The 13,600-nt window shown below is 44.3% G+C and overlaps 1 protein-coding gene across 1 annotated transcript in view; it reads left to right on the top strand.

Moving 5' to 3' along the window:
* Window positions 1-13,600, top strand: part of ANKS6 (ankyrin repeat and sterile alpha motif domain containing 6) — a 57,320-nt gene that overhangs the window by 24,093 nt on the left and 19,627 nt on the right. Inside the window, exons 10-12 of the mRNA XM_069474473.1 lie at window positions 534-687; window positions 3,196-3,365; window positions 12,678-12,861. Of these exons, the coding sequence (XP_069330574.1) occupies window positions 534-687; window positions 3,196-3,365; window positions 12,678-12,861 (508 nt within the window). The remainder of the gene's footprint in view (window positions 1-533; window positions 688-3,195; window positions 3,366-12,677; window positions 12,862-13,600) is intronic.

The following is a 13,600-nucleotide window of genomic DNA, read 5'->3' as shown; positions in this document are numbered from 1 at the left end:
AGTGCGGGGCAGGGTGGCGAGGTCTGGTCAGGAGGACGGGCGCAGGGGCCTCGTGCAGGGCCAGAGGCGCTGGGAAAGGCTGCAGAGGATGTGGGGAGGAGAAGACACAGTCCAGGCGCAGGGACGGCAGAGGAGCATTGCAGAAGCAGGTGCGGGATGTGGTCACTGGCCAGGCTGTGCTGAGGGGGCTGGACTCTGTCCTGAATGGGGTAAGGCTTCCAGGGTTTGTCAGTAAATGACACAGTCAGGTTTCTTTCCTGGAAGGCACTGGAGCTGAGTGAGACCAACAGCAGGGTGACCCGCGGGAAACGACGTGAGGGGCTCGCCCGAGCTAATGGGCGGGTGGTCAGCAGGTGGACACAGCTCTGTGCCTCAGGGACTCCAGGCAGGCTGAGCACTGCGCAGGGATGCGCTGGTCGGGGTGCACTTCAGGTGGGGGTGCACCGGAGGAGCACAGGGTCCTCCCCCTGCCATCCTGCACAGCCGCAGGGAGGAGCACGACCCTAACCACCACACTTACCTTATTCTTGCAGGCTCCCGTCAGGCCCGTTAAGTTTCCAAGTCTCTCTAGAAGCCCAGCCTCTCCCGCCAGCTCTGGAAACTTGAACCACTCGCCCCATTCCTCAGGCGGCTCCAGCGGGGTAGGGGGTGTAAGCAGGCACGGTGGGGAGCTGCACAGCCGCTCAGGTGGGTCGCTGGGCGTTGCCCGTGGGAGGTGGGACGACCCCTTGGGGCTAAGGGGCGAGCTGCCCCCATATCAGTCTACAGATAGTCCCAGAAATGACAGGCACACAGGGGCTTTCTCCTTGATGTGGCTAAGGGACTTTGCAGTGAGTTCACATTTCAGAGTTTCTTTTATGCATTTTCTTGGGGGTGCAGGTGGATGGAGAGGGAGGAAATAAAGTCCACAGTGCCTTTTTTCTTTTGAAGTTTTACAAGAAATTAAGAAAAATGCGTGGTGTTTAAAATCCCTGAAGGGGCTGGGTGTGGTGGCTCATGCCTATAATCGCAGCACTTTGGGAGGCCAAGACAGGAGTGTCACTGGTGGCCAGGAGTTTGAGATCAGCCTGAGCAACGTAGTAAGACCCTGTCTCTATTTTTTAAAAAAATTAAAATAAAAAATAATAAAATCCCTTGAGGTTAAACCTTAGAGAGCTTCTCATTCTGCCCTTTTATTGAACAGATGAGGAAACTGAAGCTCGGAGTAGGCAAGAGATTTGCTTAGGGTCACACAGCAAGGTGGTGGCAATTAGGTCTCACAACAGAGTTATCCTGAGCTTAGAGCATGCTTTCTAGTCCTCCCCAAGTTCATCCAGGATTAACCAAAGCCAGCTTTTCAGGAAGGCCACCCAGTTTGCTGTGGAAAAAGCTGTAAGACCAGACAAGCCAGAAGACTAAAACAAGGTATAATCTCACCTACTGGGGATCAGTATTAACATTTTGGTATATTTTGGTGGATTGCAAAGTGTCTTTATGTATACTATAAATATTTATAAAAAGGAATAATAATTTGTTTTTTTTTCTCTTTTTTTTATTTTTTTATTTTTTTATTTTTTTGAGACAGAGTCTCACTCTGTTGCCCGGGCTAGAGTGAGTGCCGTGGCGTCAGTCTAGCTCACAGCAACCTCAAACTCCTGGGCTTAAGCGATCCTACTGCCTCAGCCTCCCGAGTAGCTGGGACTACAGGCATGCGCCACCATGCCCGGCTAATTTTTTGTATATATATATTTTAGTTGTCCATATAATTTCTTTCTATTTTTAGTAGAGACGGGGTCTCACTCTTGCTCAGGCTGGTCTCGAACTCCTGACCTCGAGCGATCCACCCGCCTCGGCCTCCCAGAGTGCTAGGATTACAGGCGTGAGCCACCGCGCCCGGCCTTTTTTTCTCTTTTTTTATGCATGAAGGAAACTGGAAGGAATAATAATTTATTGAGCACTTAGTATATGCCAAGTACAATGCCAAGCCCTTTAAATGAATTATCTCCTTCAGTTCCCTGACAGCCTCTGAGGTTATCGTCTTCCCTTTACAGATGGGGGAGCCAGGGCTCAGGACAGTTAACTCACCCTGGGTCTCACAGCTGTTAAATAGCAGAGCCAGGACTTGAATCCAGCCTGAGTTCAGAGCCTTACTAAGCTGTAAACTGCTCTGTAACTTGATTTTCCTCTTTCCACACATTGCTAGATTGCAAGCATCTTTTTATGTCAATGTGCATATATCCACAGCATCTTTTTAATAACCAAGCAGTATTCCATTTATATGAGTCTTCACAGTTTCTTTAACCAATTCCCTGTTGTTGAACACCAAGGCTGTTCCTAGATTTTTGCTCTTGTAGGCAGCGCCTGCCTAAGTAATACCTTCATGCCTTCAGATTTGCCTCCTTGTTCAGTGATTTCCATACATGAGTTCCCTCGAGTCAGGACAGCAGTTTGTAGGTTTGCCTATTTTTGAGGCTTTTGATACGTTTTGCCCTCCAGAAGGGCTCTGTTTATGTGTGTGAAATATTTATAGCAGTGCCTGGCACATAGTAAATCCTCTGTAAATATTAGTTGTTAGTGTCCTCCCTCGAGCACCCCCCAGCCCTGGGTATTGCCACTTTCTTCCTCCCTTTTATCATAATTCAAGGTTACCAGTAGATTTGGGAAAGTAGGGAGCGGGAAGGTAGCAATCGGGATTCAAAGACTCTGAGTCTTATGGAGTTAGGAAATTTATTGACTCAATCATGGGAGTAGCTGGGGACATAAAGGTCCCAAAGGGAGAGTCAGACAGTGAGGGACAGTCACTGACTAGCCCTCCTGAAACCGTGGTGTGGCCGGACGAGTCAGCCCAAGCAGCCACCAGCCAGCACTGCAGAGGGGCTGCTGTGGGAGTCTGGGGCAGGGTGTCGCTCTGTGCCTGGCGGGGGCTGGCACGAGCCGGCATGGCACGGGGAAAGCGAGGGTGGACTGGGTCTTGCCCACACTGGGTCTTCCCTGCCTCTTACTACGATGTCTTCGCACCATGGTAGTTGCTGCCTGACGTCCACCTTCCAGTTCTCAAGCAGAGTTCTCGTGTGGTCAACCCTGGCCTGGAGCCTCTCGGGGAAGGGGGTCTGGGAGACGTGGTCTCAGCCCAGCCAGCACAGGGCAGCCCTCCACCCCCGTGTAGGAGTGAGCACTCTTTGCCCATGGAGCTCATCCCTGTTTCTGTCTCCTCAGGTGGCAGCATAGACAGCGTCTTGTCCCAAATCGCTGCCCAGAGGAAAAAAGCAGCCAGATTATCTGAGCAGAAGTCCAGCCATCGGTCAAGTCCTGTGGGGCCAGCACCGGGGTCCAGCCCATCTGAGCTTCCAGTCCCCCCTGCAGGCGGCAGCATTCCCAGTGGCAAGGTGCGTGTTCTGCATCAACTCCACCTAGTACACTCACAGATTCTGTCCTAACGTGGCCACATGCCAGGCGGTGCCTTAGTCGTGGGACAGGACGAAAGGCAGGCCCCTTCCAGCCGGCCATACCTGGGCTTCCTGAGAGGGCTGGATCAGTCTGCTGCTTGTGTTCAGCTCCTGCCGTGCCTCCAGGGCATCTCCAGGTGGGAGGATGAGGCACTGAGGTGCCATGGACTGCCAGGATGCACACCCGCTTCCTGCAGCCCCGGGGGTCATCCAGCCTCACTTGGCACACATTTGTTCATTGATGAGAGTGAAAGAGTTAAGAGCATGGGTTCAGCAGCAACTGCCTGGGTTCCAGTCTCAGCCCCATACTTTGCATGGGGCCTGGCACGGGGTAAGCCTGTGTCGGTGTCAGCTGCTGCTGTTGGTGGCACGTTAGTAGTCTCCGTCGTACTCCACCTCTCTCACCCATCCTGTGCCTCGTTGGAGCATCTGCTCTGTGCCTGGCACTGCCAGCAGCGAGCATCCCACTGCAAACTGGGGGATTTGGTGACCACTCAGGGTGTTATAAAGAACACGAGCATCACACCTTAGTGTCACAGGGGCTGTCGTGGGGAAATGGGGATGCTGTGGGGGCACAGGTGGAGGCCCCTACCCAGGCTGAGTACCATCTGAGTGGGCGTCTGAAGGACAAATGAGGAGCCAGATGAAAGGGCTGGGGTGGGCCAGGGATGTTGGTGAGACTGTCCCAGGTGAGGGAGCAGCTTGTGTAGTGCTCCAGGGGCGAGAGCGTGGCATGGGGTGGGAGGTCATGGGCAGGACAGAGCCAGAGCCTCACCTCCCAGCTTCTTGGCGCCATTCCTCCTTTAATGCAGCCAGTGAGTGGTTACTCCCTCGTTAGCGTCTCTGGAGTATGCACTGAGTGAGAAACGCTAAATGCCTCTCTGGAGTGGGGAGTCTTTTAGTGTCTCTGGACTCTGCCCCTCTGCTTCCTGAACCTCTTTGCCTTGGTTGGTTTATGGAGCGAGCCCCCAAAGTGTGGGTTCCCCGTTGTGAGTGGGAACTGGCTTCTCTACCCAGTGGCCCCCAGGCCCCCCTAGTTGTTCAGCCTAGCACAGTTCCTCCTCTGAGAGGACCCAAGTCCAAGCACAACCTTCATCATATTTCCTAGATGTCTTCAGATTTCTCCCTGAGAGAAGTCAGGCCACAGTCAGCCTCATCCCTGGGCCTTTGCCCGTCAAAGAATTACCTTCAGGGATCTATGTCTTAATGCATGTATGAGAAAGAATCTTTATTTTCTGCCCAACCATCATTGGTTACATAACTCTTTTGTTATTCAGAGTTCCTTATGCAATAGGACCTACATAATTAGGTTCCTTTTACAATTCAGGTCCAAAAACAGCTTTTCTCTCCCTACACATTAGCTTATTTTCCATTATGTTACACAAAGTTATTTGTGTGAAGCCCCCATGTAATTAATTTACTTTTAGAACTTAGCTGTAGAAAAAAAAGACACTACTGATATTTTGATATATTTTTTATCAGATGGTAAGAATTTATATAATTATTGTATTTCTCTTTTTGCCTTTGCTTCTAGGAAACTCAGAGCTACTCATTAAGTCTGCCAGTCTGAGGCTTTGATATAGTTTTTTTCTTCTTTGTTGTCTAAACTTTTCTGTTTTATTCTGATGATTTTTATTAGATGTGTTAGGTATTATTAGTGTCCTTAAATTGGTGTTGCAAATAGGCAAGCATCTAAGTTATAAATTATATTAACTATTATCTTACTTGGATGTATCCGTCATATATAATCCATATATAATCATAATCTGATGAAAAGAAATTATGTCAAAAGATGCATTTAGGAAACCATAAACTGAGGAAACCATCCATTTCAATGATCACCTGATATTATTAACATAATAATATGCTGTAACCTTGGAGAGCTATTTAAAATTCAGATTTCTGGGTTCCACCCCAACATAACTTAATGAGACTCTCAGGATAGGATCTTGAGGAATCTGTTTTTCCCCCAGAGAGTCTATTGCAGCCAGCCTAGCCCAGGGCTGTTAGAAACCACTGCCCCTAAATCAAAGGACACAAGTGGGCTTTTTGTTCCAGCAGCAAAATAGAGCCATGAAGTGCTTTTCAAAGACTCCCTAATTCCTAAGAATTAGGAATTAGTATTCAGAATATAAGCCTCCTGAATCTGGTTTTTGTACTTTGCTTAAAACAAGCAGCTCACTGTAGTGGTGGAATATTCACAAGGCATGGTGTCTAGAATGATCGTGCTTTAGTGTGAAGTGAGCCTTAGGAGACACCGAATGGGTGGAGTTAGAATGTGCACCAACACTTCCCAGATCTTTGGGGGCCCAGAAGGCCCACTAGATAGAGCAGCTTTGTATTCCCACCCCCAAAACTCAGTGTTTTAACCAAAAAACGTTTGCTTAGCTTATGCGCCTGTGCGTCAGAGGTTTAGTCTGGACTTAGTGACAAGTTCTTCTGATCTGGGGGGAATCACTGATATGTCTGGCTGTTGACTGGAGTGGCCAGGACAACTGGGCCATGTGTGTCCACAGCAAGCATGGGCATGTTCTCCTGGCAACGGCTGAAGGTGTGGGTTGAAAATCAATCAAGTAGTTCAAGCAGGTCAACATGCCCACCATGGGAGAGTGCACAGAGATACATAGCAAAGGGTTTGGATCCAGGGAGGGCCGGTGATGACATCCTTAACACAGTTAGTCTGCCACCCCAGGGATAGAGAGAACAGTTCACATATTTCAGAGAATCCCAAATAATCTTATATTTACCCAACCCTTCCCCAGTTATGCTACCCATGTGGTCCAGAGCATCATATTTCTTTGCTTTTGGCAAAGATCTGTTTTGTAGGAGTATACTGATTATCTCCTGCTTAATCAGAAATTCTGTTTGGGAAAGCCCTTCTTTATAGAAAGAGCAGAGGGAAGAGAGAAGAATTTATTAGTAATATAGGCAGCTTTTTGACAAAATCTTTCAAAACCTAAGAGAGGGACTTCTTTTTCCACACTGGGATATAGTTAACTAGAGGGAGCATTAGAAGCTTAGTAGAAGGAAAGGTGTACCCATTTCCAGGCATAAAAACTATTTATCTTATTCTCTACTATACTATACAAGATGTCCAATTTTTAGCAAAAATTATAAAATGTACAAAAAGACAAGAAAACCATACTCCCAAGAAACAAAGCAATCATTAGAATCAGACTTAGATATGACACAAGTGTTAGATGGGAAATTTAAAATAACTATGATTAATAATGCTAAAGGTACTAATGAAAAATATGAACAACAGGCAACATCATATGAATAACTATTTCAGCAGAGAGATGGAAACTATAAGAGGGATTCCAATGGAAATGCTAGAAATATAATAAAAAACACAGTATCAAGGATGAAGAATGTCTTTGACAGGCTCCTCAGTAGACTTGATGTGGCCAAGGAAAGAATCAGTGAACTTAAAGATAGGTCAATAGAAATTATCCCAACTGAAAAGAGAAGTTAACAAAAACAAAGCAAAACAGAGCATCCAGAAGTTGTGGATAATATCAAATGCTGTAGCATATAGGTAGTTGGAATCCTGAAGGAAAAGAGAGAGAGAGACAGTGGTAGGGCAGAATTTGAAGAAATAATGGCTGAAAATTTCCCCAATTTAATGATAGATGCCAAACTCCTGATCCAGGAAGTTCAGAGAAGACTAAGTAGGATAAGTATCAAAAGGAGCATACCTGGTCTTATATTTAAACTACTAAAAACAAGACAAAGAAAATCTTGAAGGGCAGCTAGAGAAAAATAGAAATTACAGAGACACAAAAATAAGAATTACAGCAGACTTCTTTTCAAAAAACATGCAAATCAAAGACAGTGAGTGTCAAGACATCTTTAAAGTGCTGAAAGAAAAAAACAGTTGTGTTGGCTCATAAAATGAGTTGGTAACTATTATCTCCTCTTCTAATTTTCTGGAAGAGATTATACTGTATAGAGTTGGTATTACCTTTTCCCTAGAGGTTTGATAAAATTTGCCAGTGAAACCGTCTGGGCCTGTCATTTTCTCTTTTGGAAGGTTTTTAATTGTACAAAATAATGTATATAGGACTATTCAGTTTATTTCTATTGGAGTGAGTTTTGCATTTTGTATCTTTCAAGGAATTATTCCCTTTTATCTAAGTTGTTGAATTATTATAATTTTTTTTTTTTTTTTTTTTTGAGATAGGGTCTTGCTTTATCACCCTGCTGGAGTGCAGTGGTGAGATCACAGCTCTCTGTCACCTCGAACTTCTGGGCTCAAGCAATCCTCCCACCTCAACCTCCTAAGTACCTAGGACTACAGGTGTAGTTTACGCCTGGCTAATTTTTTTTTTTTTTTTTGAGACAGAGTCTCACTCTGTTGCCCAGGCTAGAGTGAGTGCCGTGGCGTCAGCCTAGCTCACAGCAACCTCAAACTCCTGAGCTCAAGGAATCCTCCTGTCTCAGCCTCCCGAGTAGCTGGGACTACAGGCATGTGCCACCATGCCTGGCTAATTTTTTCTATATATATTTTTAGCTGTCTATATAATTTCTTTCTATTTTTAGTAGAGATGGGGTCTCGCTCTTGCTCAGGCTGGTCTCGAACTCCTGAGCTCAAACGATCCGCCCACCTCGGCCTCCCAGAGTGCTAGGATTACAGGCGTGAGCCACCGCGCCCGGCCTAATTTTTTTTTTTTTTTTTTTTTTTTTTTTTATTTTTAGAGATAGGGTCTTGCTGTGTTGCCTAAGCTGGTCTTGCATACCTGGCCTTGTAGTGTACAAGGCCTTGCCCTTGCATTTGCTAAAGAATATATACCAAAAGCATGATCCTTAAAAGAAAAAATTGGCAAATTGGACTTCATCAAAGCTCAAATCTTTTGCCTTTCAAAAGACACTGTTAAGAAAATGCAAAGACAAGTCACAGACAAGGAGAAAATATCTGAGAATCATATATCTGATAATGGTCTTTTATCGAGAATAAATAAAGAATTCTCAAAACTCAGCAAAAGATCACAAACAACGAATTTAAAATGGGTAAAATATCTCAGCAGATACTTAAGTCATATAGATGTCTAATAAGCATGTGAAGAAAGGTTCAACATCATTAGTTATTAGGAAAATGCAAATTAAATGCATAATTGAGATACTACTATACACCTATTAGACTGGTTTAAGAAAAAAACATATAGTTGCTGATGAGAATGTGGAACTACTAGAACTCCCATTCATTACTGGTAGGAAGGTAAAATAGTACAGCCACCTTGAAAAGATTGGCAGTTTCTCATAAAACTAAAGATTTACTTACCATATGACCCAGCTATCTTACTCCTATTTACCCAAGTGAATTTTTACAAAACTTCTGTTCACACAAAAATCTGTGAATGTTTATAGTAGTTTTTTTCGTAAGCACCCCAAACTGGAAACATCCCAAATTTCTTCAGCAGGTGAATGGATAAATGAATTGTAGTATATTCAGGCAGTGGAATATTGATATGTGCAATTGCTTGAGTAAATCCTAAAGGCATTATGCTGAGTGAAAGAAGCCAGACCCAAAAGTCTACGTATCATATGGTTCCATTCACATGACATTGTGGAAAAGACAAAACCATAGGGATATGTGGCATTCTGAAGTGTGTATTTGGTCTTCATCCCCATTTCCTGGTAAACTACTCCCGAAATGCTTGGAATCTCCAAAGTGATGTCTTTTCGTATGCTAATGAGTTGGCAGGTGGCTGGCAGCCTCTAGGCAGCTGTGGGATGGTCGCTGGTCACCTCCAGGGAGTGGAAGAGGGGCTGAAGGTTAAGTTGATCTTCAATGGCCAGTGGTTTAGTCCATCATGCCTGTGTGATGAAGCGTCCATAAAAGCACAAAAGGACTGGGTTCAGAGAGCTTCCGATAGCTGAACACCTGGAGACTCCTGGGGGGTGGTGCTCCCAGAGAGGACGCGGAAGCTCCATGCTCCTTCCTCCATACCTTGCCCTATGCATTTCTTCATCTGTATCCTTTGTAATATCTTTTTTGTACTTTTATGTTTTTAATTGACACATAATAATTATACATATTTATGGGGTATGTAGTGATGTTGTGATACATGTAATGTATAGTGATCAGATCAGGGTAATTAGATTGGATACATCATCTCAAACATTTATCATTTCTTTGTGTTGGGAATATTCACTATCCTTCTATTAATAGCTGTTGGAAAGTGCATATTATCATTAACTATAGTCATCCTACAGTGGTATAGAACACTAGAACTTACTCCTCCTATCCAGATGTAAATTTGTATCCTTTACCAAATCTCTCCCTACCCTTCCCTTTCTCCTACCGTTCCCAGCCTCTAGTATCTTCTGTTCTACTTTTTTACTTCCATGAGATCAACTTTTTTTTTTTTTTTTTAGCTTCCACATATGAGTGAGAACATGCAGTATTTAACTTTCTATTCCTGGCATATTTCATTTAACATAATGTCTTCCAGTTCCATCCATGTTGCCAGGAATGAATGACAGGATTTCATTCTGTTTTATGGCTGAATAGTATTCCATATAAACTGAGTTCTGTGAGCTGCTCTAGCAAATTAATAAAACCCAAGGAGAGAGTTAGGGGAGTCCTACTTTATAGCCAGTGAGCAGCACAGGCAAAACAACTTGGGGCTTTTGGTTGGCATCTGAAATGGGGTGCAGTCTTGTGGGACTGAGCCCTAAACCTCTGGGATCTGACACTGTCTCCAGGTAGATAGTGGCAGAATGGAATTGGAGGACACCCAGCTAGTGTCCACTGCAGAATTGGTTGCCTGCTTGGTGTGCAGGTTAAAATCCCCACATGTTTGGTCATAGAAGCCTTCTCTGTTGATTATTGTGGGGTGAGAACATAGGAAAAACAGTTTGTTTTTTTCTTCTATATCTATAGGATGGAAAATAGATCAGTTATTGGTATGGTTTGGGATTAGGGGAGGTATTAACTAGAAAAGGCTGGCATGTGGGAATTTGGGGATGACGGAACTGTTCTATGTGGTACTCTGTTGGTGGCTACACAACACTATGTGTTTGTCAAATCGCATAGAATTGTATAAAATCCCATAGAATTGTATATAGCTATTTTTATTATAAGAAAATTAAAAAAACAAAATCACCCAGTAACCAAAGATTGCATGCAGGTGATGACAAAGGCTCTAACCGTGTTACAAATGAATGACGTAACTGCACTGTAGGTGGTGGAGGGGAAAACTGTATGTTAAGTGGATACTATAAAATGAAGACAAAAAGTACTGCACACAAGCACTGTACTCTAGTTGATCAATTTTTTTTTTTCTTACCAGAATATGGTTTAGTAATTCTGAGACCACTTTACATATGTATAATTTTTTTACATACATGTACACTTTACATATTTACTAGGGTTGAACAAATAAGTAAATATAGTTGTGAGCCAAGTTCTTTACTGTCAGATAGAATCAAAGGAAGAGTGCTAGAACGAACCCTGTGGATGGTGGATGAAAGTCAGAGTTATCTGTGTGAATCAGTATGAATGCATGCTTTAAGAAATACATACCCAGAGTCGATAGATATAAGAGTAAGTGTGGCTGTGTGTGTATACATGGGTTAATATACATTCCTCTATTTCCTTGCTCTTTCCACTGAGAGGGCCTAGAAACAGTGACATCTCAGTAGCAGTGGGCAACCTGGTAGCCACATTTTCATTTCTGAATGTCATTTTCTGATAAAAGAGACCTTGGAGGGCCTTGGAGAAGCGATTTGTTCTACTGGGTCAATGAAAATGCAAGATGAGCCTAAAGTATTTTGTGGCGTCAGAAAGTAGGGAAATGCTTTTAAAAAGAAAGGAAAAAACAAAAGAAGAAGAGTCACATTGTAAGGACACAGGAGCCAACCTGCAAGTCTCCCAGTGGCCAAAGCTGGAACAATGAGCAACAACGTAAATAACAATAGTATTGGATTATAGCCCAGGGAATAAGAAATATCCTGAGCCTGTACTGATATGAATAAATGATTCAGTAAATAAATGGGAGAGAAGGAGCAACTCTTCCATACAGAAGCATTCCAAATAATAAAGGCGGAAGGAATGAGCAAAATCGAGAATCACCCATTGGAAACCACCGGTCATAATCGCTGCATATGAGAGCCACCAAGGAGGGCTAAAATTAGTGGACCAAACCTTAAGAATAAAAAAAGATATTTACCCTAAAACATTTCCTCCCAAATATTTATTAATTATAAATGGGAAAATAGTAACTTTACAATGGAGAAACCTGGCAGACACCCCCTTAACTAAGTGATGAAAGTTAATATCACCCGAAATCAGATTCCGTGTTCCATGCACCGCAGGTATGATGCCCTGAGAAGGCCATGTGACCTCTGCGGCAGTTGTCACACACATCCATAAGCAAATCTAATTATGGGAAAGCATAAGGCAAACCCAGATTGAGGAGCATTCTTCAAAATACCTGACCAGGACCTTTCAAAGTATCAAGGTCACGAACGACAAGGGGAGACTGAGGAGCTGTCCCAGATCAGAGGAGGCGAAGGAGGTAGGACAGCTCTGTGCAACGTGGGGTCCTGGATCAGAGCCCGGACCAGAATCAGGACATCAGTGGAGCAACTGGTGAAACTGAGCCAAAGCTCTAGTCTAGTTAACAGTGTCGCACTGATGTTAACCTCTTGGTTTTGATAATTGTCCTGTGGTTATGTAAGATGTTAACGTCTGAAGAAGCTGAGTGAGCAGTATATGAGAACTGTTCTATCTGCAACTCTTTTATGTGTCTAGAATTATTTCAATATTAAAAGCATTTGTTAAAAAGCTACATGACCAAACAAAAGGGAAAAATAAGAAGTGTTCTTTGGTGAGAAGTTTGGAAGTGACTGGTGTAACACATAACATTGAGAGTGGAAAGGGCCTTCGTGCTTCTATAAGCAGCACTTTCACTTTAGAGCTGGTTAACTGAGGCCCTGACAGGTAAGGGGACATGGCAGAGGACACAGTGCTAGTAGCTGTGGGGGTGGGACTAGACCTGGGTTTTCTGACTCATAATGTGCCGCTTTTTGCATCTCACCCCCGTCTCTTTGCTCCAGGGGAGGATTTTCCTAAAACTGTTTTAATAATGCTGTTTCTGCTTTGCATGTTTTTAAAAGTAGATTTCCTAGTCCTGGTTAAACATTGTGTTGAGTCAAATACCGCCCATGTTCCTGTTGTGGGTGTCTCTTTCATCATCTCTACCCTCCAGGTGACGGCTTATGTATTTGCCTTACTCTTCACAGCAGAAACCGGAGACCAGTACAAGGCCTCCGTCCGGAACTTCCACTACCTCCAAAAGCACCTCCCCCACCCTCACACCCTCCCCGTCACCCAAAGGGCACACAGCCGAGTCCTCAGTGTCCTCCTCCTCGTCCCATCGGCAGTCCAAGAGCAGCGGGGGCTCCAGCAGTGGCACCATCACGGACGAGGGTGAGTCCCCTGAGCTCCTGAAGCCTGTTCCTCTCACCGTGCTGACCTGGTGGTGCAGAGCCCCAAGGTGCCCTTAGTTGCTATAACCATCCTAGGTCAGGTTTTTTTGTTTTGTTTTGTTTTGTTTTAATTTAAACAAACAATCATGTCCCTCTCCTTCCCTGACTTGTATTTTTGTCTTTACTGTGCTAAAGGTATAGTTAAGTTCCCTCGAGTGGCTTTTGAGTATAGGTGAGTTTTATTTATATGCACAAACATAGACCCATAGGAATGCTTCTCCAACACTTAGTTACTTACTTTCCCTGAACCCTGTACAAATCAGGATTCTTGTAGTTGCAAGTGAGGGACCCTCCACTCAAACTGATACAAGGAAAAAAAACCCTGATAATTCATTGGCTCATGATGGGAGTGTCTAGGGTGTGTTTCAGGCATGTCTGGATCCGCGTGCTTTGGGAGTGTTTTTCTCCGTGTCTCAAGCAGGCTGTCTCCCAAGTGGTGGTGAGCAGTTCCAGCCTTACTTTATCTTCCTACTAATTTTGCAACCCCAGCAGAAAGATTGTTACTTTCTCAGTAGGTCCAGCAAAATCCCAGGAGTAAAGGTCATTGGCTTGGTTTGGCAAAATCTATAATGACTTGGGTCATTTGCCCATCCTTGACCATCCTTCACTATCTCTGTGTCCGCGGGGAGGGAATGCATTGATTGGCCAGACCTTGTCTGCCTTTGGAGCTGGAGCCGGGG

This window comes from Eulemur rufifrons, chromosome 7 (assembly GCF_041146395.1).
Source record: "Eulemur rufifrons isolate Redbay chromosome 7, OSU_ERuf_1, whole genome shotgun sequence".
In the NCBI taxonomy this organism is placed as follows: Eukaryota; Metazoa; Chordata; class Mammalia; order Primates; family Lemuridae; genus Eulemur; species Eulemur rufifrons.
The sequence above is the reverse complement of the archived record's forward strand: the minus strand, read 5'-3'. Positions and strand labels throughout refer to the sequence as shown.